The sequence below is a fragment of the Anastrepha ludens genome, chromosome 5 (genome assembly GCF_028408465.1).
Source record: "Anastrepha ludens isolate Willacy chromosome 5, idAnaLude1.1, whole genome shotgun sequence".
Taxonomy (NCBI): domain Eukaryota; kingdom Metazoa; phylum Arthropoda; class Insecta; order Diptera; family Tephritidae; genus Anastrepha; species Anastrepha ludens.
Window position 1 is genome coordinate 32374498 of NC_071501.1, and position 24982 is coordinate 32399479.

Sequence of the window (24982 nt, forward strand, 5' to 3'; positions counted from 1 at the left end):
CGAAAATGGTAATCTGGAGCTAAAATCACGTAAGTAGTTGTCAAATTCGCTGAGCGTAAAGTAACGGGACCACGATGGGCGCCATCTCATTATTCTTTGCATCATGCATATATGCCGGTCAAGCACCATTTTATTGAATGAGCGCTTACAATCCGCATTCTTTTATGCACATTTTAAAATAGTTTAATATTTGCGTATTTGTGTGCTCGTCATCTTACTTGTGTATTCACTTATAACAGTTTTTTGCCATTCATTAACTAACTGGTTACATAGAGTAGCGATTATCACGTCTGCTTTACACGCAGAAGGTCTCCAGTTCGACCCTGGATGGAACCATGCGAATTTATTTTTTTATTTTTTTATTTGTTTTTTTATTATGTACAATTTCGATTTTTTCATTCTTTGAAATATTAATGAATAATTTTGTTTGGTATTTAAAGGACTCTCTGATTGCCCTGTTACGCAGTTATAATTTCATTCATATATTCATATTTGATTGTTTTGATTAAAATATTTTTTATACATATGTACATATATGAAATTTACTAATTTCTTAAGTAAATTTTATTTAACTTCGAACAAGTTAATCCTGGTTTTTATTCCGCCACGCTGTTAACCGCGACCTTTCGAGTTGTAATTTTTGTTCCTCAACAAAGTAGGAATATCATCGGTTAGTAGCCAACCCCACACGGCGTCTTTTACTTTGAATGTACATACATTTGTGTGTATGTATATATTTGCCTTTCAATTATGACTTTGTATTTTGCTTTTACTTTAGGGTAGGTAGAATTTTCGTTTCACTATGGAACGTAATAGCCACTTCATGGCAATTCTCATCAGGTTTGTGACGTTCTGTGAACAAATTGATTTATTTAGATGTTAAAAGTTATCGCTTCTCGGCCTTATGGCTAAGATCAAAGTGTAGTATCTGTTCTTATCAGCTTAACATCTGATAGATCCTCCATCGGAGGACAACAAATGTTAAACTGATTTTTGGAAATGGACGGAGTGTTTTAGGGGCTTGCTCCACCTCTGTCACGGGTTGGCCCGGTATTGCAGTACCGCCGGGATTTCGGCCCAAATTTTGAATACATTCACTGGTAAAAAAGTTCTATGGCTTTTTGTATAACGGCATTTATAATAGAGAGAGACCATGAAGCAATAATTAAAGGTGATGTAAGTAGCCTAATTTCACCCTGTGTTAGCCATCTTGAAGCTACTTAATAAATCCGTGTTGTCCTCTTGGAAAAGCTACTTTTTATTTCAGAGCAAATTCTAAAGAAAAAGTACTCAAAAGCGTAGAAATTAAAACTTTTGCTGAAAAAGTTAGCAGGCAATATTGTTTTGCCTATTCCATTTTGCTTAGACTTTCGCATCTTTCAATTTCAATTTATTTCATTTTTTTTTTAAACACGAAACGCGCTGCATTATTTAAAGCGATTTGCAATTTTTGCTTCGAATTATTATCAAGCCTGCAATATACTAATTCAGCGTATACCTGGCACCATGACCATCAACCAGACAGTTGCGGGAGTCTCTGGTGGGAATCTCTCAGCACTAAATGTCCAACACGGTGCTGGTCTACAAAAAAGGAGACCAGGCGGACCTCTCCAACTGGCGTCCGCTAGCCATGGGCGACACGACAGCAAAACTGTTCGCTGCTGTACTGGCGGACAGGATCACCGAGTTCGCAGTACGGGGGAAGCGCCTTGGGCAGGAGCAGAAGGGCTTCCTGCAGTATGAGGGGTGTGCTGAGCACAACTACGTTCTGCAGGAGGTCATTGAGGACTCCAAACGGACGGGGAAGGAACTTCTGGTGGCCTAGCTGGACCTGACCAACGCCTTCGGGTCCATCCCTCATGAATCCATATATAGGGCCTTGGATGGAGCTGGCCTGCCGTCGTCATCGGTGAACATGGTGAGAGCAATGTACACCGACTGCACGACACAGGTAAGGACACGGGAGGGATTCACTGACCCAATTAGAATTGCTGCGGGAGTCAAGCAGGGTTGCCCGGCTAGCCCCATCACGTTCAACCTGACCCTGGAGTCGCTCATCAGAGAGCTTTCCAGCAAAGGTACGGGCTACGTGATGGGGACCACGCGATGGAAGAACTTAGCGTACGCCGATGGCCTTGCTTTGATTGCTGGCAGCCCGGAGGAGATGATACTGTTGCTGACGACCGCGGAGGCTGAAGCCAAGAAGATCGGGCTCAGGTTTAATCCTGGAAAATGCGCCACCCTCCATCTTAGGGGCAAGGGCGGTAAGCAGCGCGCAGTACCCACTGAGTTCATCATGGGCGATGAGCCAGTGAAGGCGCTCCAAGCGGGACAAGCCTACCAACATCTGGGAATACCAACTGGCTACCAAGTGAGACAAACACCCGTTGCCACCATTGAGCAGCTCGTCACTGATGTTAGGACGGTGGATGACTCTCTGCTAACCCCATGGCAGAAGTTTGACGCCGTAGCCACTTTCATCTTACCAAGGCTGGATTTCGTGATGAGGGGAGCTCAGGTCCGGAAGGCGGGCCTCACAGCGGCGGACAAAGCCATCAAGAGAGCAGGTAAACGCTGGCTGAACCTTCCGCAGCGCGCCAGTCCGGAGGTGGTCTTCATACCCCCGTATAGGGGTGGTGGAGGGTTGCTTCCGTTGGCGGACCTGGCAGACGTACTCACGGTAGCTCATGCGTTCAGGATGTTAACCTGTGCGGATGGGTCCGTGAGCGCGTTGGCGAGGGAGACGCTGTCGGACACGGTTCAGCGGAAGCTGAAAAGACCACCAGTGCAGCAGGACATCGCTGAATACCTCTCTGGCTCATTGGAGGGGGAGTTCTTTGGGCCCAGCACCGACAATTCCTCATTTTGGTCACGTGTCAGAGTGGCAACGAGACGCCAAGCTGCGAAGCTGGAGCTGAAATGGAGACACGATGGCGGCCGGGACGAACTATCGCTGGAGTGTAAGAGCTCTAGAGGCAAAACAGTCATCATCCCCCCAGAGGCCAGGACCCAGGTGATCAACCGGCTGAGAACGGCCATACAGGAGCATTACCTCGCGACGCTCCTCGCGAAGCCAGACCAGGGAAAAGTCTACGAGGTTTCATCTGGTGTAAGGGTCGCCAATCATTTTATGAGAAGCGGCAGTTACACCAGGTTTGCCGAGTGGCGTTTTGTCCACCGCGCCCGGCTCGACGTGCTCCCATTAAACGGGGCACGAAGATGGGGTGAGGGGGACAAGCGCTGCCGTAGATGTAATCACGCCCTGGAATCCTTGCCGCACGTGCTGTGCCACTGCACACCTCACTCGGCAGCGAGACAACTGCGCCATGACGCTATTGTAGCAAGAGTGGCAAAAGCTGTCAAACTGCCTGGCACCATGACCATCAACCAGGCAGTTGCGGGAGTCTCTGGTGGGAATCTCTCAGCACTAAGGCCGGACATTGTCATCAGGAAAGAGACCACGAGATCCGTCACCATAGTGGACATAACCGTGCCATTCGAGAACCGACGGGAGAGTTTCGCAGAGGCGCGGGACGAGAAGATAAGGAAGTATACCCCGCTGGCTGTTGCGCTGCATTCACGAGGCTACAATGTGGAGGTAGAGGCGATCCTCGTTGGTGCCCTGGGCACCTGGGACCCACCTATCATGCAACGAGCCGGTGCTGAGACGCTTGCGTGTTAACCAACGCTACGCGTCTATGATGCGCCGTCTAGTTGTATCTGACACCATCCACTGGTCACGGGACATATACGTGGAGCACGTCTCTGGGGTGAGACAATATTCTGCTCCTCCTGGGGAGCGCCCTGGCTAGGGTGTGCCCCTGGCGGACGGACTTCAAACCCTCCTGACCCTACGTGAATGCGATTGTAAGGATGGGCTATGGCCTCCGGTACCCCTTCTGGGTGAACGGGGGCAATAACGAGATTAATTCTTTCATATGAAACACCTGCAAAGAAAAAAGTCAACCTTAGCTAAGAAGCAGCATAATCTTCTATTTATATCTAGCGAACCGTCACTCTCGAAAAGAGTGCGGGAATTTTTTTTTTATGTATCACCCCGGGGGGGAAATGTCCCCCCGGGGAAAACGGTCTTGAAGCCCACTTTATCTGTTCTTATCAGCTTAACATCTGATAGATCCTCCATCGGAGGACAACAAATGTTAAACTGATTTTTGGAAATGGACGGAGTGTTTTAGGGGCTTGCTCCACCTCTGTCACGGGTTGGCCCGGTATTGCAGTACCGCCGGGATTTCGGCCCAAATTTTGAATACATTCACTGGTAAAAAAGTTCTATGGCTTTTTGTATAACGGCATTTATAATAGAGAGAGACCATGAAGCAATAATTAAAGGTGATGTAAGTAGCCTAATTTCACCCTGTGTTAGCCATCTTGAAGCTACTTAATAAATCCGTGTTGTCCTCTTGGAAAAGCTACTTTTTATTTCAGAGCAAATTCTAAAGAAAAAGTACTCAAAAGCGTAGAAATTAAAACTTTTGCTGAAAAAGTTAGCAGGCAATATTGTTTTGCCTATTCCATTTTGCTTAGACTTTCGCATCTTTCAATTTCAATTTATTTCATTTTTTTTTCAAACACGAAACGCGCTGCATTATTTAAAGCGATTTGCAATTTTTGCTTCGAATTATTATCAAGCCTGCAATATACTAATTCAGCGTATGATACATGAGGAGCAATGAGTAATCTAACAAGTTTTAATTTAACTTTACGCATCGGAACAAACCTATCAAATAGATAGCTGACTAAAGCATTGAAATGTTGCAGTTTTTCATCCACTGTTGTGAATAACCGACACATATTCCAATTAAGCTCGTCAGCCTCCTTATTTAAGAGATCATGCTGAATAAGCTTAAAGTCTCTAAAAAATATCTACTTTACTTGATTGTGTTTGTTGAACTGGATGTTTTAAGATAAGAATATCAACTCGTGGTCGGAAACTCCAGCCATAGGAAGCTGATCAATATGACTGACGTAATCTCTGTCACTGACGCAAAATACATCCAAAAGACTTGGTTTGCAGTGGGGTGCAAAGCGAGTAGCATATTCATTGATTAAGGAAATTCCTAATGATTGGAAACTATCTATCAAACTCCTGGAAGAAAAATTATCACAAAGAAGGTCTACATTTAAATCACCACACACAATAATATGTTCATAGGAGATGTGGAATTCCGCTAATTTATCAAATATCACTGAGAGGTCATTTCTATTGCTAGGGTTGTAAATGCATGCAACAAGACATTTGGTATTGTTATCATAAAATTCAACAAAAATGTATTCGACTTCTTGAAAATGATCTGATCTACAGATCTCTTTCCATTTAAAATTATTTTTAAAATATAAAGCAATGCCACCTCCTCGAGTCTTCGTAGTCCCATCACATCTAATAATAGTGTAGTCGCACAGGGAATATACATTATTATCAATATAGTCTTTAAACCATGTCTCTGTAATACATATTAAGTCAATGCTCAAATTATCAAAAACAAAATTTAGATAGTCAATTTTTTCAGCATTCAAACTTCGCGCATTCAACTGACAGACATTAAACCCATTGTAGCGAAAACAAATGAGTTTAAGCAATCCTCTTGCATGTTCTTTGTCTACTTGTTTTGCTATTGCATTACACATTGACAGTTTATGGTTGGGAGTATACGCAAGGTGAAGGAGTTTAAATAAAGCAAGGGGATAATGAAATAGATAGGAATGAGATCAAAATAAAAAAGATTACATTGTAAAGCCAAGAATATGAAAAGTAACAATGAGATGAACGAAATAGAAATGATACTAAAATAAAAATGATTACAATGCAAAGCAAAGAGTGTGAAAAACATAAATGATAAATAAGAGAATAAATTTAACGCAGACATAACATTAATAATATAACGCATAAATGTTTTTGTTTTTACATATTAGCAGTTGCCATGCTCTCTATACTCGTTTTTTCAGTTATAATTACAGCAGATGCTTTCCATTTCAATTCAACCGGGCTATTCGGCTCATGTTCTTCGATTTCGATGTAACTGAAATATGTTGCTCTCTGCTCAAAATAATGAGACACGTATTTTTTTGTTCGCCCGAAAAAATTTTTTTCAAGAGTTATCGGCAATTTTGTTTTTCGGCTCAAACTCGATTTTTTTTAATTATATAAGAAACACATTTTTTTAAATGCCCATAACTTAGTCAAAAATTAACCGATTTTAATAATTCTGGGTTCAAAATGATCGTAATTACTTACACGAGCGACTTTATGCAGAAACAATTGCAAAAAAGTAGTTAAAATTTTTTTATTTAGCAAAAAAGAAAAAAAATTGAAATTTTTTCGAAATTCAATATTTCAAAAAGTGTATTTTTTTGTTTTTTATAACTTTTTCCAAATCAAGAGGACACCTCAAACTTCAATTAAGCTGAATGCCTAGTAGCTAAAATGAGTTGTTTTTGAGTAATGAATTTTTGAGTAAAAAACCTGTTTCGCACTTTTGGTTTTTGCAAAATAAAAAATTTAAACTACTTTTTTGCAATTGTTTCTGCATAAAGTCGCTCGTGTAAGTAATTACGATCATTTTGAACCCAGAATTATTAAAATCGGTTAATTTTTGACTAAGTTATGGGCATTTAAAAAAATGTGTTTCTTATATAATTAAAAAAAATCGAGTTTGAGCCGAAAAACAAAATTGCCGATAACTCTTGAAAAAAATTTTTTCGGGCGAACAAAAAAATACGTGTCTCATTATTTTGAGCAGAGAGCAACATATTTCAGTTACATCGAAATCGAAGAACATGACCCGAATAGCCCGGTTGAATTGAAATGGAAAGCATCAGCATCAGTTTGGGGTCGAGCTCTAACAAACACTTGCCCACGAACAGAGAAAACTGACGTTAGACGCTTTTGCTTTTTATACTGCATAGCCAAACGCATTAGTTCGCGATTTTTTCTTGTAAGACATTCGTGGATAAATAGCTTCCCTTCAATACTGACGCCGACATCACTAAGAGAAAGTGCTCGTCTCTTGTCTTTGCAGAATTTAGCTACAGCTTTCAGCAGTTGAGAGCGATCTGCAGCAGAGCTCAATTTGATTATAATTGGAGCTACGCTTTTATTGTTTGGGCGTCTACTTGTGTTTCTGCGTATATATAAATTTATCTTTTTTAACACAGATTTTATACTTGTAACTTTGCAGGAAATCTCGTTAAAAAATCAAATGTATGATTAGCGGACGTGACGAAATAAAAGTGGTTTTTCCTTGTTAAGAGTTTCCACTATTTGTTTTATTTATTACTTCAGTGTAGGTTTACAAGTGGCACATATAGATTCCAATCCGATGCATGGTCAAAATACATATATATATGACACAAATTCATGGGAATAGTTAAGTTAAAAATATAAATAATTAAGTACCAGTTATAAAATAACATAAAATTATTCTATGGCTTACAACGACCTTTTTCAATTTTTTACTACATTTTCAGAAAGGGGATAAACTTATTCCCTTTTTTCCCTTGCTTCCAAATTGCATCAATGGATTAAGTAGCATCCGAAATCAGTTGTCAAACTTTACTTAACCTTGTATAATTGAATCATGAGAGAGACGAAGATGAATATAAAGCGTTAAAGCGTAACAACTCAAAATCTAAACATTTCCAGTACAGACGAAAAAACGTTTCCGTAAATATTAATAATTATACAAGGAAAAAAATATGTAATTGCACGAAAATATCATTTAAAAAAATATAACGGTTGTTTCATTCTTATTTGTTTAGTAGTTGCGCTAAAATAACAAATCGGCGCGATGGAGAATTCTTCGCACAACGATTGAATGTGACCTAAAAGTTGAGAAAAAGTAGTGCTAGCCTGCATTGTTTTACACAATTTTATAATTTTAAACGATCACAATCGTTAGTATTGCCCTGAAAATTATGTTGATCGACAAGAACCAGGCAACATCGTTCATTGTGGGGAATGGCGACGAGAAATAAATTACCACGTATACGGACTACAATTGGGAGAGCCTCAACAAATGCATTTGATATCCGCGATAGGTTTGCTGATTATTTCATAAATGAAGGAGCTTTACCATACCAAGATGACATAAACCTTTCCATTGGCGGACCCTACATGTAAAACTGAAACACATGTAAAGTGAAACAAATATACATACATATATACAGTGGCTCAAAGCTTATTTCGTGTGGCTGTATGTTAAACTAAAGAATTGTAAAATTATTTTGATTTGATTTACTTTAAAAAAAATTTAAATGCACAATCAAAGATAAATTATTTCTAATTACAAATATGTAATATATAAATGCATTCAATGTATGTATACATTGTACCTGAATTTTGCAATAATAAAAGAACTACTTGAAGAATGAAAATATTTCCAAATATTTTTAATTGCATAAATTTACAGTTGGAGTTTATATTTGTAAGTATATTTCTGTATATAAATTGCATATCTAAAAGTTCGTAAATAAAATCCATAAATAAATAAACATAAATAATAAAATTATTCATTATATACATAGGTACTTGATCAAGTAGTCAACGGTTTCTTCTGCACGGTTTTTTAAACATTTAACACAAGGCAATTAAATGAACTTCAATTGATATAAAAAAAAAATATAAAAGAAAGACTGAAACTTATTAAAGAACAACAATCACCCCATTTACACACGGAGACATCTGGAATGGAGACACTGGAAATTCTCTTTTTATGTCTCATTCGCGGACATACGGGCAAAATTGTTTTCGGCGACATTTTGACATTTAATACTTTAGCATCGTCTGGTTCGGATGTATTCTAGCACGCGCTTACATGTAAAGCAGAGAGCGTTCGACAACAGTTTCTTAAATATATGAATGAAAAATGCAAACTGGTTAAATAATAAATAATTTGTTGTTTTTTTATTTAAATATATTTATAAATTGTTGTACTTGAATGAAAAAAATTAAATTAAAAATACTTCATACATAAATAATTAACTTAAAATTAACTTGAGTATCTAGAAATGCGGGGAAAATTAGAATTCAACATAAACATGTCCCATAACTATTTTAAATTATACCTACTTTACTAGCAAAAATAATGTTATCTTCCGTTTGATTGAAAACCAACACATAACTTAGAACATAATTCCACTAAAAATATGCACTTATTTATGATTTTTTTTTTGGAAAGATGATTCATGTAAATTTATTTATCCAATTAGTATACTGTAAACTCATATTTCAAAAATATTTTCAAAAATTTTCACAAGAAAATATAGAAAATTGAGCCGTTGACAGCAGATCTACGCAGACGTCTCGAAAAAAAAAGCAATTTGCGTGGACAGTTTTTCTCAGCATTGGATCATCTGAAATCAAAAAATCAAAGAGTTTTCATTAGATAATCAATTGTCCGAGGTAACTCTGTCGAGTTTTTATTAAAAACAAATTTTTTTCAATTTTTTTTTAACATTTGAAGTAGAAGTGCGATTTTTAGACGATAAATCGCACAATATTGTTTATTGTAAAATAAATAAAAATTGAAAAAAAAACCTCCCAGGGTTACCTCGGTAATTATGTAGAGAAAGTGTGTACAAAATTTCAGGAAGATCGGTCGAGTAGATTCAGAGAAAAAGTGTCCACCGACTTGAAAAACGTCGTTTTCCAGAAAATCGATTTAAAGTTCGACCATAGCAGGTAGCCGAGTCGGAGCGGCCAACGGTTATAATGCTCTAACTTTGTGAGTTTTGCACCGATTGACTTAAAATTTGGACACAACATTCTTGAGATTATGTACATTCATTTTCTCAAATAAACCAAAATCGATTTTTTTTTTCCTAAAAACCCTATCCCCCCCTTAACGAGGTTTGCTACTACTCAATTTCAAAGAGGAAAGAAAGCATACATATGTATGTATGTACATATGTAAATGCCAAACGTACCCAAGAATGAGACGTACCATATTTAGCCACTTTACGCAACAAAGTGCCGACGGCGATGCAGTAAAGTGATGTTGCAAACTGTCACCGACGTAAACGCAGTCCACTGTCAGCTGTTACGATCAATCTAATGAGAGCCCCATGTAAATGAGAAATTACTTCTCTTCGGTATCGCAGATTTTATCGCAGGATTTTTGAAAATTCCCGTAGAACCGTGTCAGCTGATTGCTCTGTCACTGATTTCCGAATACGATAAAACAAGTGTAACAAATAAGGAAATATAAGGAAATAAAGGAAAAATATTCTTTGATTTCAGATAGAGGGTAAAAATTCGCAATAGGATCCCAATAAAAAGTTAAATGAAACTGTTATAATTCAAAATTATGTTTTATTTCTACCAGTGGAAATAAAATATTCATAAAACTTCTGCAAAATTGGCTTACAATCAATTTTACAGAAACTGTTTTTTGCCTCTTCTGAGCATTTGGAGTTTTTCGAGTTGTGATAAAGTTTTCTGGTTTCTGATTGCTTTTGTCCAAAGTATGATACATACCCAGCAAGAAGAGTCCCGGCCACACTACCGTCACCCATGACCGTTAAACGGTCACCGAACATTGCTCATTACAGTCACTTTGTTAAGAGCGTTGGGAAAATCGTGTGGAAAATTTTGTGTACGTGTGATTTTCCATCACTTTTATACATATGGATTCGCTATCATATCTGTCCTTACCACACTCATGGTTTTTAGACCTTTATAAACGTAGCGACAATAAAAACAACTTTTAGCGCAAGACTCATAGCAGTGCGGTATCCGAGCGGATGGCAATGCGTCTTTCCAATCCAAAATCCTCGGTTCGAGTCACGAACGAGTCTTTTTTTATATTTGTTTTACTTTGATTAAGTTTATTGGTTTTCTTTTACAAATTGACAACAAATATGACGTATATAACATACATTTAACTCTATTAATATATTTACACTTATATTTTAGAAACTATGTGTTCACGAAAATAGTATAAACATTAATATTCGAAGGCAAAAGGTGAATGCATTCATTGATTAATAATTAGTTAATTTACATTTTTTTAGTTATTATTAATAATTTATTTTACATATAACTTTTTTATATATATTAAGTGTTAAATATTATTTTTATTTATATTATATTCCGCTGTTGATAATTTTGCTGCTTAAAACGGTGGTGACTAAGCTCAAGGGACTTACGAATGTTCTTCTCGTAAGTTGCTCGTCCAAATAGCTGAAAAATATCTGAAACAAGAAAACAGATACGATTTTATAGATGCGGTGTAATATGTTAATTTTTTTTTTAATTTTTGCGCAAAATTTTAGAACTAGTTATTTACCATATTATAATATTACATAATGTGAATAACCAAAAACAAAAGAAAGTAGAAATTTACCTACGATAAAGTATGTCCGAAACAATAGAAAATTGGGGCAATGCTTCCTGGTTACTCCTACCATCCCAGTTGCAAGACGCCAAAAAATCATCATTATAAATTTGACGAAACTAATCGTCAACAGTCGTTTCAGGACCCTTAAGTCTCAGAAGAAAAGTTTGCTAAAAATTAAAACAAAAATATCTATTAGTCAAGAATGAAGAAATTATTTTTTTAATAACCATTGCCTGAAGATATTCTTGTTGCAACAGTTTTGTTTCAAATTCTTTAGCGGCAGCTAACGTTTGCAATGGTAGTGTGGACGATATTTCCGTTTGCATTTCATCTACTTCTTCACCAGTCGTTTTGCAAACAGAATGATGAATCCAGCGGAGTAGGACCTTACATTCACGCACCGTCTTAAATTGAGTAAGCTGCTCACTGGCTTCGATTTTCTGTAGTTATCAAAATAAGAATGTAAATAGTTTGAACGACAGTGGTATTCCGCTAAATACGAACATTTTCATTAAATATGTTTTCTAAATTACTTAGTCGCTTGCCGAAATGAAAGAATTGGTCGACAACTACTTTCTGGTTTTCCAATATTTTTGCTTGGTTTGCTAAAACCGTTTTTAACAATTCCTCAACTGCTGGGAAAAATTAAAAATTTAAGTTTAAATTAACAATATAAATATAATATATATCGCACCTAAATACAAAAGGGGCACAACTCAAAATTTTCCACACTCGAGCTTGACTTGTTTACAGTAGCACAGAAAACAAACTATGTGGCATATCACGCTGAAATTTGCCATGTAAGCTTATAACAGTCCTACAAAAAAACATAAAATTTATTTTTGCTGTATGTCATCCGCGGACCGTTTTATTGATAACGTCTCGTTCATATTTGAGCTTCTGCTCATTTTGAGCTGTGACCCTTTTGTATTTAGGGTGCGATATATATGTATGCATTTAAAATACCCTTGTCGCCAACTGGCAGTTCACCCTCAATGCCAATACTTTCTTTGCCGAACAAAAACTCCATATCTGTAATAATAACATAAAAAAAAACAGCAGTATCAAATTTTCTAATATTTTAAATGTTAAATCTAATTTTCAAAAACGTGAAAAAGGTGATGCAGAACTGACATAAGTAGGTATTTGCCTTCATGGGGTATGCAAAAGTATTTGTATGCAATGCCCTCTTTGGGTATTTTTATTACTTCATTACCTAATTGATCATCTAGTATTATACCTAGTGCCGGAGAAGATTGTACCGGTTGGTCAAAATAGTTTTCTAATTTGCCAAAACTGTATCCTATCAAATAATCATCTACAGCTATTATTTTGACAGGCCCAACTTTTCTGCTAAAACAGTAAAATATTTTTCTTTTTTGTGATCAATTTTGAAAGCACCAATTTTTGAAATATTGTCGACATCATTTCCTTCTTCTAGCCTAAAATATATTTGCTCAAGAATTTTGTTTGGCTTTTTAACAATTTTCTTTAAATATTGCATATAGTTTTCGAACTCACATATATGCCGAAAAACTATCAAGAGTTCCATACTGCCCAGCATAATATGTTATGTGCAACAACCCATGCACATTATAACTAACTAAATAGTCACCAAAGATTTGCCCAAACAAATAAGCAAACTCCTGCAAAATATTCTGTGCTACGATGTCTGCTTCAGTTTTTAATGATTTTTGGCTTCATAATAGCCGTATTCCAGTGTGCAATAGGAGGAAAGTAAAAATCACTACCAATACAGTCTTTTAATACGAAAATTCCTAATATATATACAATAAAAATTGTCTGTATTCCGTCGATTGCCAATTATTGATTTCATTGAAGTCCCTGTACACACGACCAAATTCTGTAGGAACATATTTTGACAAAAAATTAATTTTTTTATTAATTTTAGTAACATTAGCTCTTTTCATTAACAACTGAGTCAACTTTTTAGTTACACCAAGATCGACTAGGTGCATTGGATCAGGTGGAAATTGCGACACCATTTTAAAACCTGATTTTTCCAAAATGCTTTCGCAAGTTCTAAAAGTATAACTATGATGTGCCGGTTCTGCTCTATATTTAAAAGAAACATCAGAGCGTAGGCTATGAACTTTTTTCGAAAAACAAATTCTTTTATTTACATAACTTCCTACTTGATCACACTTAGAGTAACTATTTTTACCATTGTGAGATTGTACACCTGTGACAAAGGCACGGGCAGGTGTATAACAGCAAAATAAATGGATATCAAACTTTTTCTTTATGGGATTTGATCCCACTTGAAGTCCGTTTTCTTTCAAATAAATTACTTCCTCACAAAAATCTTTCAAGTAATCATTGACGTTCTACGGGTTTTCCGTTCCAGAAAAGCAATCAATGGTAAAAAGGTACTCGTTTGGAAAGCCAACGATTGCTCCAAGGATGGGCCACAAAACTTTACTTGAACTGTTACACAACTTAAGCCCATCAATGTTTACTTCATCGTTATCGTGAAGAAAAGCAAATGCGCCTATTTTAAAATGGTGTTAGATACCGCGATATAAAAATTCCCCACTTGGAATGGATTGAATCACAGCTTTTTTATTATTTGTTTTAAAAAGAGTTTTAGCCGATAGGGGCAAATCTTTGACGCCTATTCTCCTAAGCACTTGAAGTGTGATGTGTAACTACATTATGGGACACCCTATTTTCTATAGCCCATTTTTTATTTCAAGCGCACTATCACATTCCACCATATCATTTTCGGGAGCACTATCACTAGTTTCACTTATGGCCATTACTGATACATTGGAATAGTCTGAGCTACTCTCCTCCAAAAAAAATTTCACTATACCACCTGTATCATCACAAACACTAAGCATTCGCGAATATTGTTCCGCACTTGCCCTTCACTCCCTATTCTCGCTCAGCTCATTAAATTTGCGAATGTTTTTTATTCATCATACTTACCTCTTTTTTAATCAGCAAAACACAACAAAAATACCACAATACAATATTGTATAATAATTATATATAATTATAACTTTTAACTTTAATTATAACGTTTTATACCGAAATTCGCGCGCACAATATAAATATCAATCAGCTTTTGACAATTTGATCTCGGCCTACTTTGATCTTTTTGACTTATTGCTTTGATAGCCACTTGTCCTTTTTTTTGTTTTATTATGAATAAAGTTTGCATACTGCTTACACATTTTCCAAAGGTGACGTAGAACCAGAAAAAAGTCGATACATACATACATATGTGTTTGTAACATACAAAAATGTGGAATTGTGTTAGAGTTTCGGTCACGCAGGTTTTGCTGGGAAGGAAGTTTTAAAGGGAAAATAAACTTTGATTTCAGATAAGTATTCCAGTATTCGCAAAACTGCCATAATTTAAAAATATGTTTTATTTCCATCAGAGTAAATATAAAATTCATAAAACTTCTGCAAAATTGGCTTACAATCAATTTTACAGAAACTGTTTTTTGCTTCTTCTGAACATTTGGAGTTTCTCGAGTTGTGATAAATTTTTCTTGTTGCTGATTGCTTTTGTCAAAGTATAATACATACATTTATTTGATTATTATTATTTATGATATTTTCTGGAGTAAGTTTAGGCAGCCTGTTTAAAACCTCATTTCTTTTGAATGAAGAAAATATTATCTGCAGTATCACAGAAAAATCTTATTTACTCGCAGCAAATGATTTTTTTAAATTGATGTCAAAGTGTCTAAAATTTTGTCCGTGGCACTGTTGTAAAAAACATAGGAAATTTTTTAAAAACATATTTTTAAAATAGCCATAAAATATGATTCCGGACATTTCAATATTTTAGTTTATTGAATTTCTAATATTAGTCTTTCTACTCCAATGAAAATTAGAAAGATCATAATCGAGCAATAAAGTGCTCATAAATTGTATTGGATTTTTTTTCCACCAAAAAATCTACTAAAAAAGTACAAAATTTGATCCACAGTAATAACTACTAAATGGCCCTTACTTAAACAACATTTTAATCTGAAAATAGAAATAATTATTTAATTTTCCATAGAAAAAACGAATGACTGATAGAGATGATTTTACACGACACAACAAAGTCATTTACTTTTTGAATTATAACAACAATCATGCTTCTCCTTACTTTCAACCATAAAAAATTTACTGCTGAAAGTGGGAAGACTTAATCCTTCACTATATCACTTAATTAAATATAATACCACCACACTCTAAATTAAAGTTTGAATTTATTCATTAACGTCGGGACGGCGCGAACGCCATTCCCGGCTACCAAAAATTACACGCACGAGTTATTCGCATTAGGAATAATCGCGAAGGTCAACTCAGCCGAAGTGCAATGGCCAAGCCTCGCTCCGGAGGAACCGCCTTCATGATCACGGTAACCTCTACGCCAGGTAAGTATGCTTTCCTTCGCTCACAACCAACTTCTTAAGCCATAACTCTCATAAAACATCTGAGAATAACAAACACGAAAAATTCGAAGTCAAACTGGTGAACGAAAATTTCGAATACAAATTCTGGCACAATTCTATTTTTAGTGGTTGATTTACTTGTATACACACAAATCCATGCATTGTGCTAGTCACACGCTCTGCTACAGGGCATAATAAAGAGGTAGCGTACGTTTACAGCGGCTACCTAAGCATATACAACAAAATAAGATTAACATTCAGTCGTGATTGGTGACAAACCTGAAAGTATGTTATGGCTTTAAAAAGATATACATATGTATGAATTTGCTACCTACATACATAGATTGTCAACTTCTAAATATAAACAAAATTTGACAGTTCAGAGTAACTTAAACAAAATTTGATAATTAGAGACCAAATAAGTAGAGAAAAATCAGAATTGCACCTACTTCTGCCACCTGTTTATTGTGTCCAGCTTTGTTGTATGTATACTCGTATGTATGTAAGTAGAAATACCCAATAAATATTGAAGTAGACTGGCTTATTACAATATTATAGAAAGCATAAATGGTAAATTGTAGTTAATATTCAATATAATTTAGTAAGCCAACCCATAATTAAAATAAAAGTACCTTTTAAATACAAGAAAGGTGTTCGACAATGGATTGCAATTCTAGTAAAGAACGATTAAAGTGACGTTTGTACATACATATGTATACATGTAAGTCAATGCAATACAGTTAAGGAAAAAACTCTACATACACCCGACTATTTTCAACTTCTAGAGAACTAGTGATAATATTCAACATAATTTTGATGTGAATGTTTACGACATTAATAATTAAGAATGTTGGAAGAAAAAAAAGTTTGAAAATATTGGTAACTTATAAACTATTGGCGATAAACATAGAAGTTGGTGGGGAAAAAGTCTACATACAGCTTTGGCAACTCTTAAAATACATTGGAAAATGAAGAACTTAAAGGGAAAAAACCCGTTAGTTTTCTTGATTTGCTTTATCTGTCAAACATTACAATTATTTAAATTCAGAAAGCGATTTATAAAACACGTTTTAACTTTAAAAATGGCAAATAGAAAATAAATTCAGCAATCAGTTCGAAATTTGGTGGTTATTCTTCGAAAAGAAAACAAATCTTACGGGGAAATTGCTGAAATAGTAAAATTAAGTCGCTCTACAATGCAAACTATTGTCAAAAACTATAAAAAAACCAACAGTACCGCAAACAAGCCAAGATCTGGAAGGCCGAAGAAGCTTTCAAGACGCGATGTCAGTAGTGTCCTTAAGGAAGTCCACAAAGATCCAAAAATAAGTGCCCCAAAACTAGCCGAATACCTTGCAAGATGTTCGAATATTACTGTTTCATCAAGAACAGTAATAAACGTTTTGCATGATAGCGGCTTTAAAAGTAGAACAGCACGCAAAAAGCCATTTATTTCAGCCAAGAATCGTCAACTTCGCCTGGATTTTGCTAAGGCACATTTACAGAAAGGAATGGATTTTTGGAAGAAAGTTATATTTACTGATGAAAGTAAGTATAATATTTTCGGGAATGACGGCCGAAACAAGGTTTGGCGAAAACCGAATACTGCACTTGATCCCAAAAATATTATACCTACTGTGAAACATGGTGGGGGTAGTGTTATGGTGTGGGGAGCTATGGCGGCATCTGGAGTTGGTCGATTGGTTTTTGTTGAAGGCGTTATGGATAGATAGATAGTATAAGACAATATTGGAACAAAATCTGAAGCCATCTGTGGAAAGCTTGGGCCTGGGAAACCAATGGATTTTCCAACAAGACAACGACCCCAAGCATACTGCGCATATTGTTCGAGACTGGCTTCTTTATCATGCACCAAGACAACTCAAAACACCTCCCCAGTCACCAGACCTTAATCCAATTGAGCATATTTGGGACGTTTTGGAAAAATCTGCTCGCAAATATGATATCAGAAGTCGTGAAACACTGAAAACTGCCCTAACTCAGGCATGGTCGGAAATTGCGCCCAGTATTACGGAGAATTTGGTGATGTCTATGCAACGTCGTCTTCAGGCGGTTATTGGAGCCCAGGGTGGTCCTATAAAATATTAAAAATATATCGTTATCTTTTATTTATTTAAAAGAAATCAAATATTCTATTCGATTTTTAACACTGTATGTAGACTTTTTTCTCATGAATTTTTATTGTTTTTGTTATTTCTGTTATTGTTATGCTTTTGAATTAGCTTTTTGTTCTGTAAATAAACTTTGTTTTTGGTCCTTTGAATATTAATGCAAACGCTTTATTAATTTACCTTACGAATATCTTAGAAATACAAAATAAGGGGGTGTATGTAGAGTTTTTTCCTTAACTGTATGTGTGTTGTGAATGAAGGAAAAATTACCGCTCTACCTGAAACAACAACTTCCAATATGAAAAACTAACGAGACATCTCTAGTGATGGCAAGATTAATCGCAAAGATTGAAATAATCGATTAATTTTGAACAATTAATGATTTAATTGTATCGTAGACTTACTTTCAATTAATTGCAATTTTAATCGATTAATTGGCAAAATAATCGTTGTGCGTGGCAGCATTGTTTCTTTGTTATTTCTTTCATCACTAAGATTCTTATATTACTCAAAATGGCTTCCATCAAAAGTAAAGCGTGGAAATATTTCAACCTGGTTGTTTGTAATTTTTGCAAAAAAAAGTTAAAATTTTCAAACAACACTTCAAACATGTTCCAGCATTTGAAATTGAAACATGCAGCTGAAGTTGATAAGTATAATGTAAGATCAATAGGGTAACTGCGGGTATTGTGGTATAGGTGGGTAATGTGGTATAGCAGCTTTATTCGAAAACTAAAGTCGTGGAAATAACGGGACCAAGTTAGATATTTCGGCATTCTCAGAATCTTAAGAACGCGTGATTTGATTTGTGTTTTGCAAGTAGGGACACGATATCGAATGTAAAGTATCGATCATGTACTCATGAGTAGTATCAAAAGAAAAGAATCGTACTCATTAAAATATCGGAACTTAAGTATCGATATTGCAAGGTATCGAGTATTTATTTATTTGCGCCAAATCTATTTTTTTACATTATTTTTAAATATCCCACTCCTCCTCCGTACAATCCCCTAGGAACAGCAGCTTGTCAAGCCTTTTCGGTGAAAGTCGGTTGCGAGTTTTTGTCACAGTACTTCCAGCTTTAGAGAACAAACGTTCAGAGGGCACAGATGTCGCAGGAATTCCCAAATACTTCTTTGCCATGTTGTATAGTTTTGGATATACCACTTTCATGTCATCCCATTGTTTTAAAGGGTCGATAGAGAGCGGCGAAACCTGGGCAGAAAGCAAGGCGAATTTATTACAGGTGACAGCAAACACATATAAGTAAAACCCTACATGTATTTGTTGTTGCGTTTGGTGCAAGCATCATGTCAAAATCAGCAAGCAAATGTAAACATACGAATGTAAACATACCAATACATACAAACAAAGCATATCATTTTGACGTAAGCCATACCTACGGCGAAAAATTCAGCTGGGTGAATGCTGTCACCTTATTAAATCCACCTTGGCAGAAAGGTACCGACTTAATTCGTCATGCAGAACATGGTTTTTTATGCAGCTTCTCTGTGTGCGCCAACTTCTTATAGTGACTCCAAAAATCGTATGCTGATTCTATGGAAGAATCACTTTCATTTTCACTCGAGTGAACACTTGAACTGGATGTTATATTATATATTGCCTTAGTAACTTAATTGATTTCGCACAAGCTAACTTGTCTTTAAAAGGGATATTTTTGAATCTCGGATCCAGTAAACAAGAAATTGAAATTAAGTAGTTTTCTTCAATGCATCCGAATCGGCGTTCTATTTGTTTAATCATTTCTTTTTTTACCGCATGTAGTACTGTCATATCATCGTAGTCCTCACCTACAGGCACATATACATCATTAATCTGCGCCTTCAGGCAATTCACAATCGGTATAATTTTGCTTATAGTCACATATCGTTCACCCGACAGCTCTTTGGTAACATATTCTAGTGGTTTCAAAACACTCATCAATGTTTTAATATTTTGAATTTCTAAAGCTGAGAGTATGGGCGGTGCTTTAACATTCAACATTAAGACTTGATATACTATAGGCGTTAGCTCAATAAATCTCTGGAGCATATAATAAACGGAATTCCACCGTGTCTTTACATCCATAATCAGTTTAAGAGGTTAAGAGCGAGCTTGCTTTTCTCGTAACGCATCGCTGGCAATTACACTGCTCTTGAAGTATTTTACAATGTCACGCACTTTGCTTATTAATAAATTGAAGTCATTAACTGGCATTGCAGATTCAGCGATGAGATTTAGTGTATGGGCAAAGCAAGGCAAGTGATGGTTTTTCCCAAGAAAAATTGTTGTAGCTGCTGTTATGTTCGCGTCATTGTCTGTCACTATCGCAGATATTTTTTCTGTATTGATGGGCATGCTTGTACAAATTTCATTCAATTTTGCAGCTATGTATTCACCAGTATGCCTTTCATCTAGAGCAACGGTGGCTATGCAACGAGGCATAAGACTATCATTATGCAAAAAATGAGCAGTAACTCCTAAATAACTGGTAACAGTCATCATCTCGGTCCAAACATCACATGTTAGTGCCACGTGAGCTACATTTTCAAATGTGCTTTGAATTTTAGAATGCATTATGGTATAAAAATCATCCAATTGAGCTTTTAGCGTATCAACGCTTGGAATTTTAAATGATGGGCAGGCTTTCTTCATCAATTTGTTAAATCCACGCCCTTTTACGATATCAAATGGTCTTTTGTCGGCGCAAATAAAGTAAAGCAACAACTTGCAGAGTTTTAAATGATCTTTTCCGCCATCCGAATACGAAAATTTGGGTTCCATTGATTGTGTAATGGACAGTTGCCTTTTTTGTTAGGTGACTCACATATATTTTCCGCATAGATGTCATTTTCGGCATCAAGTGGTGTATGAGCTTTTAAAATTGAGACAACAATATACATACATCGCATCGGGGTGGCTCTTTATATGCTTATGCATGTTTGAGGTGTTTCCTGATGATTTGATAGTTTTGAAGCAAGTCTTGCCCCTCACCTCGTCGTTGGATAGTTTGGTAAAATATCCCCAAACATTGCTTCGGCTTGGCGGCATTCTTCTAACGACACAAATTTTAATAAAGTGCACATAATAATAGCTTTAATACTTACTTTAACTTTAAATCAAATTTACTTAAATGATAATTCACTTTTTTCCTGTCGTTTATGAAGTGGCGTCGCAAATTGAGTGGCGTGGTTCACGTACTTCCGCGTAATTTTTTTACTCGATACCGTTCCAGAGATACTTGTTAAGTACAAATATCGAAACAAAAGTATCAAGTATAAAATATAGGTATCAATAACGAATATACTCGGTACCAATAAGTATCGATATTTTTTTCGTGTCCCTATTTGCAAGGCATACAATGAGTCAGTTGTAAAAAAATCGCGTGGTCGTGTGGTTGACATTTTTTTGTGCTCAGTGGAAAATTTCTGGCAAATTAAAATCCTGTGCTTTAAACTGCATTTATCCATCGGGAAGTAATAAGTGAGTTTAATACTAGTGAAGCAAATAAGCAATATTTTTGTATATTTGGTCGATATTTAATTATTCAAAATTAATTTGTTCAAACTCTAATGCGGCTATTGTGGGATAGGTAAAGGCGGCTAAAGTGGTATAGTGTACCATATTACCCTCTCGATCAAAAAAATGCCGAAGAAAGGTGAAATACCAAAATGGAAAGCAGAGGATATGAAAAAAGCTATCCAAGCGGTTAGAAAAGGTGAAATGGGTATTCTCTTTGCTTCCAAGACATTTAGTGTCCCCCATACCACTCTGCACCGCATGGCAAGAAGCGAGAAATCCATCGAGGAGCTGTTGACAACTAAACTTGGCCGGGCTCCGATTTTAACAGCGGAAATTGAGAATGACTTAGTTAAATATTTACTAGAAATGGAGTCAAGGTACTGGGGACTAACACGCGCAGACGTGCGGTCATTGTGTTATCAAATTGCCACAAAAAACAACATTCCCAATAAGTTCTCCGTTATTAAAGAGTGCACTGGCAAGGATTGGCTAAAAGGCTTCTGTAACCGACACCGAAATGTTCTGAGTTTTCGAAAGCCAACTGGAACAAGCGTCGACCGTGTACGTGGTTTTTCTCGAGAAAATGTTGATATATTTTTCAAATTGCTGGAAGAAGAAAACGCAAAACATAATTTTCCGCCTTCTCGTATCTGGAACGTTGACGAAACCGGAATATCAGTAGTTCCTTCGCAACAGGCACAAATAATCGCTCGGAAAGGAAAAAAACAGATTGGAACAATGACTTCAGCTGAGCGAGGATCGCTTGTTACAGTCATCACTTGCATGAGCGCAGGAGGTGGTTTCGTACCACCATTTTTCATCTTTCCACGAAAAAACCATAACCCTCTTCTAATGAAAGACGCTCCCCCTAGCTCAAGCTCGGCGTGCCATTTGTCTGGATGGGTTCAGATTCCCATCTTCACGAAATGGTTCAGGCATTTTTTAAGCGTAACGAAACCATCTCCGTCTGAACCTCTGCTTCTTATATTAGATGGGCATTATAGCCACACACGCAATATAGAAGTTACTGATCTAGCTCGCGAACACAATGTGACTATACTTTCTTTGCCACCCCATTCAACACACAAACTTCAACCGTTGTATAAGGCTTTTATGGGACCTTTTAAGAAGTACTATAATGACAAAATAAGACGATTTATGCGTGAACAGGGCAGAAAAGTTACACATTTTGATATCGCAGGACTATTTACTAAGGCTTATTTGAGGGTTCAAACTGGACAAATTGCAATAAATGGTTTTAAAGCCACGGGAATTTATCCGTTTGATAAACATATTTTCACAGATGCAGATTTTATAGCTGGGAACTCATCATCATCAGGTACAATTCAGTTTTAAATATAAAAAATCTTGCTAGATATATTGTCTTCTCAGAGGATCCAGTTGAAACTATAAATTCAACAACAGAAGAAACCCCAAGCGCATCAGCCATGGAAATTGAGCCTGAAATTCGTAAGTTTCGAAATAAAATCTATGGAAATTTTAGGAACGCTATTTAATTTGTTTATAGAAGCAAGCACAAGCCGAAGACTCGTCACTCCCTGGGAAATATCTCCACCACCAAAGCTATGAGATCCACCACCTAATCGGAAAGGCCGGAAAACAAAGGCAACTGTTTTAACAACTTCGCTTATAAGTGTAATTTGTTACAGAGCATTGAAAGCATTAACATTAATCCATCCCCAAAACCCTCTAATAAAAAAAATATTTCTACCAAATCGTTTGTTGACTCGCATTCAAGTGACAGTGAAGAGGAGTTTCCAGATGTTCCACCAACAAAAGAATCGTCTTGCAACTACTGTGGCAAAATTTATGGGCAGGATATAATAATGAAGCCTTGGACCTCTTGTCTGCAATGCGAACAAATTTGGGCCCACGAAAAGTGTATTCCCAATCGAAGTGCTATTTTTCTTTGCGATTCTTGTAAGTAATATTGTAAGTAATACTCTTACAAGTGCTATGAATTTTATTGTTGCGTTTTTTGTCAATTGAAGCTTAAAATATTTTTGTTCAATATGTTTTAATTCAGTTCATATTCCTTTTTTAAATGGTTCGCAATAAAATTTTAGTTACCAATCAAAAGTAACTGACTTATTATTAAAAGCATCATATGCGGGTAATGTGGTATACTATACCACATTACCAGAATAAGGTATACCACATTACCCGCCAATTTCTTCAAGGGCTTGTTTCCGTCTTTTGCAGTACTTTCTTAAATATTTCTGAAACTCGCGGCTCTAAGGCTTTTGAAGCTAGGTTTATTTGAACTTAATAACGGTAGCATATTATTGATAAATTTTCATTCAAATCAAATAAAATTTAACGATTTTATAGACGAAAATAAAATGGGTATACCACAATACCCGCAGTTACTCTAGTTGTTTTCCTTTTTTTTATAGCTTGATTCCAAAACAATTGACGATGACAGTGAAACCATTGATGAAAATAGTGTGGATACTGTGGTCGATATGACAAATGTATGCGAAGGTAACATAGATGATAGGCCGAGTAGTAGCGCCAGTCAGCCATTAATTTTACAAGCATTCACCAACATTCGAAGCTATTTCTCCGGAACAAAAAGCAACAAAATTACACATGGAATCATGCACATGATCGTCAAAGATAATTTGCCGTTTACCTTTGTCGAAGGTATGTTTTGTGTTCATTAATTGTTCTATTATTTTATTCTAAAACATTTAACTTTTATTAAAGGTGCTGGCTTCTTAGACTTTATGAAGCAAAATTTCCCACTTAACAAAGTCCCATCAAGGAACACGATAAAAGCTGAAATTGATAAACTGTATGAAGAGGAAAAAAAATGTGTGTCATTGCTTTCAAATTTGCATTGTGTAACCCTGATCACTGATATATGGACTAATATAGACATGAAAAGCATGTTGGGAATAACCGTTCATGGGTTGCTTGAAACAAAGCCATTTAATGGAACAATTGGTGTGTATGAATTGAATGAGTCCCATACAGCTTCCCATATATCTGAGATTTTGTCCTATACAATGAAAACATTTTCTATTGAGGAAGATAAAGTTAAGGCTGTTGTCACAGACAATGCAAGAAATATTGTCAATGCAATCTATGAAAAATTCGGAAAAAATCGTCATATTCTATGTTTCGCCCACACGCTGAATTTGGTTTGTTCGAATTCATTAGATATTTCTGCTGTACAAGGCATTGTTTTAAAATGCAAAACAATTGTGAAATGGTTCAAACGCAGCGTTAAAGCCAATGACGACATGCGAAAGGTGCAAGCAGTTGCTGGCGTACCAGAGGGTAAATTTTTACAACTTTTAATAGATGTAAATACGCGCTGGAATTCCACCTATTATATGATCGAGCGGTTCATCAAACTTAGCGCCTACGTCAGCCAAATTTTGTTAAATTACCCGGATTCTCCGCCCAGGATAACGTCAAGAGAGAAGGATGAACTAATGGAAATATGTACAATTTTAAGACCTTTAGAGGCCATGACAGTGCAGATAAGTGCCGAACGACATGGAACTCTCAGCCAAATAATACC

General features: G+C 36.2%; 1 protein-coding gene, 2 non-coding genes and 1 pseudogene across 3 annotated transcripts; 3 read left to right on the plus strand and 1 right to left on the minus strand.

Annotated features, from left to right (window-relative positions):
- The first annotated feature begins 888 nt into the window (after positions 1–888).
- Positions 889–1086, plus strand: LOC128865478 (U2 spliceosomal RNA). The gene has a single exon (XR_008454817.1). It is a non-coding gene; the product is annotated as a U2 spliceosomal RNA (small nuclear RNA).
- A 2998-nt stretch (positions 1087–4084) lies between these two features.
- On the plus strand, positions 4085–4265 carry LOC128865482 (U2 spliceosomal RNA; annotated as a pseudogene).
- Positions 4266–15601: 11336 nt separating this feature from the next.
- LOC128865477 (U1 spliceosomal RNA) lies at positions 15602–15765 on the minus strand. The gene has a single exon (XR_008454816.1). It is a non-coding gene; the product is annotated as a U1 spliceosomal RNA (small nuclear RNA).
- Positions 15766–22551: 6786 nt separating this feature from the next.
- On the plus strand, positions 22552–22964 carry LOC128864597 (uncharacterized). The gene is made up of 2 exons (XM_054104348.1): positions 22552–22768; positions 22822–22964. Exons 1-2 carry the CDS (start codon positions 22588–22590, stop codon positions 22944–22946), a joined length of 306 nt encoding a protein of 101 aa, XP_053960323.1. The 5' UTR covers positions 22552–22587; the 3' UTR covers positions 22947–22964.
- The last annotated feature ends 2018 nt before the right edge of the window (positions 22965–24982 follow it).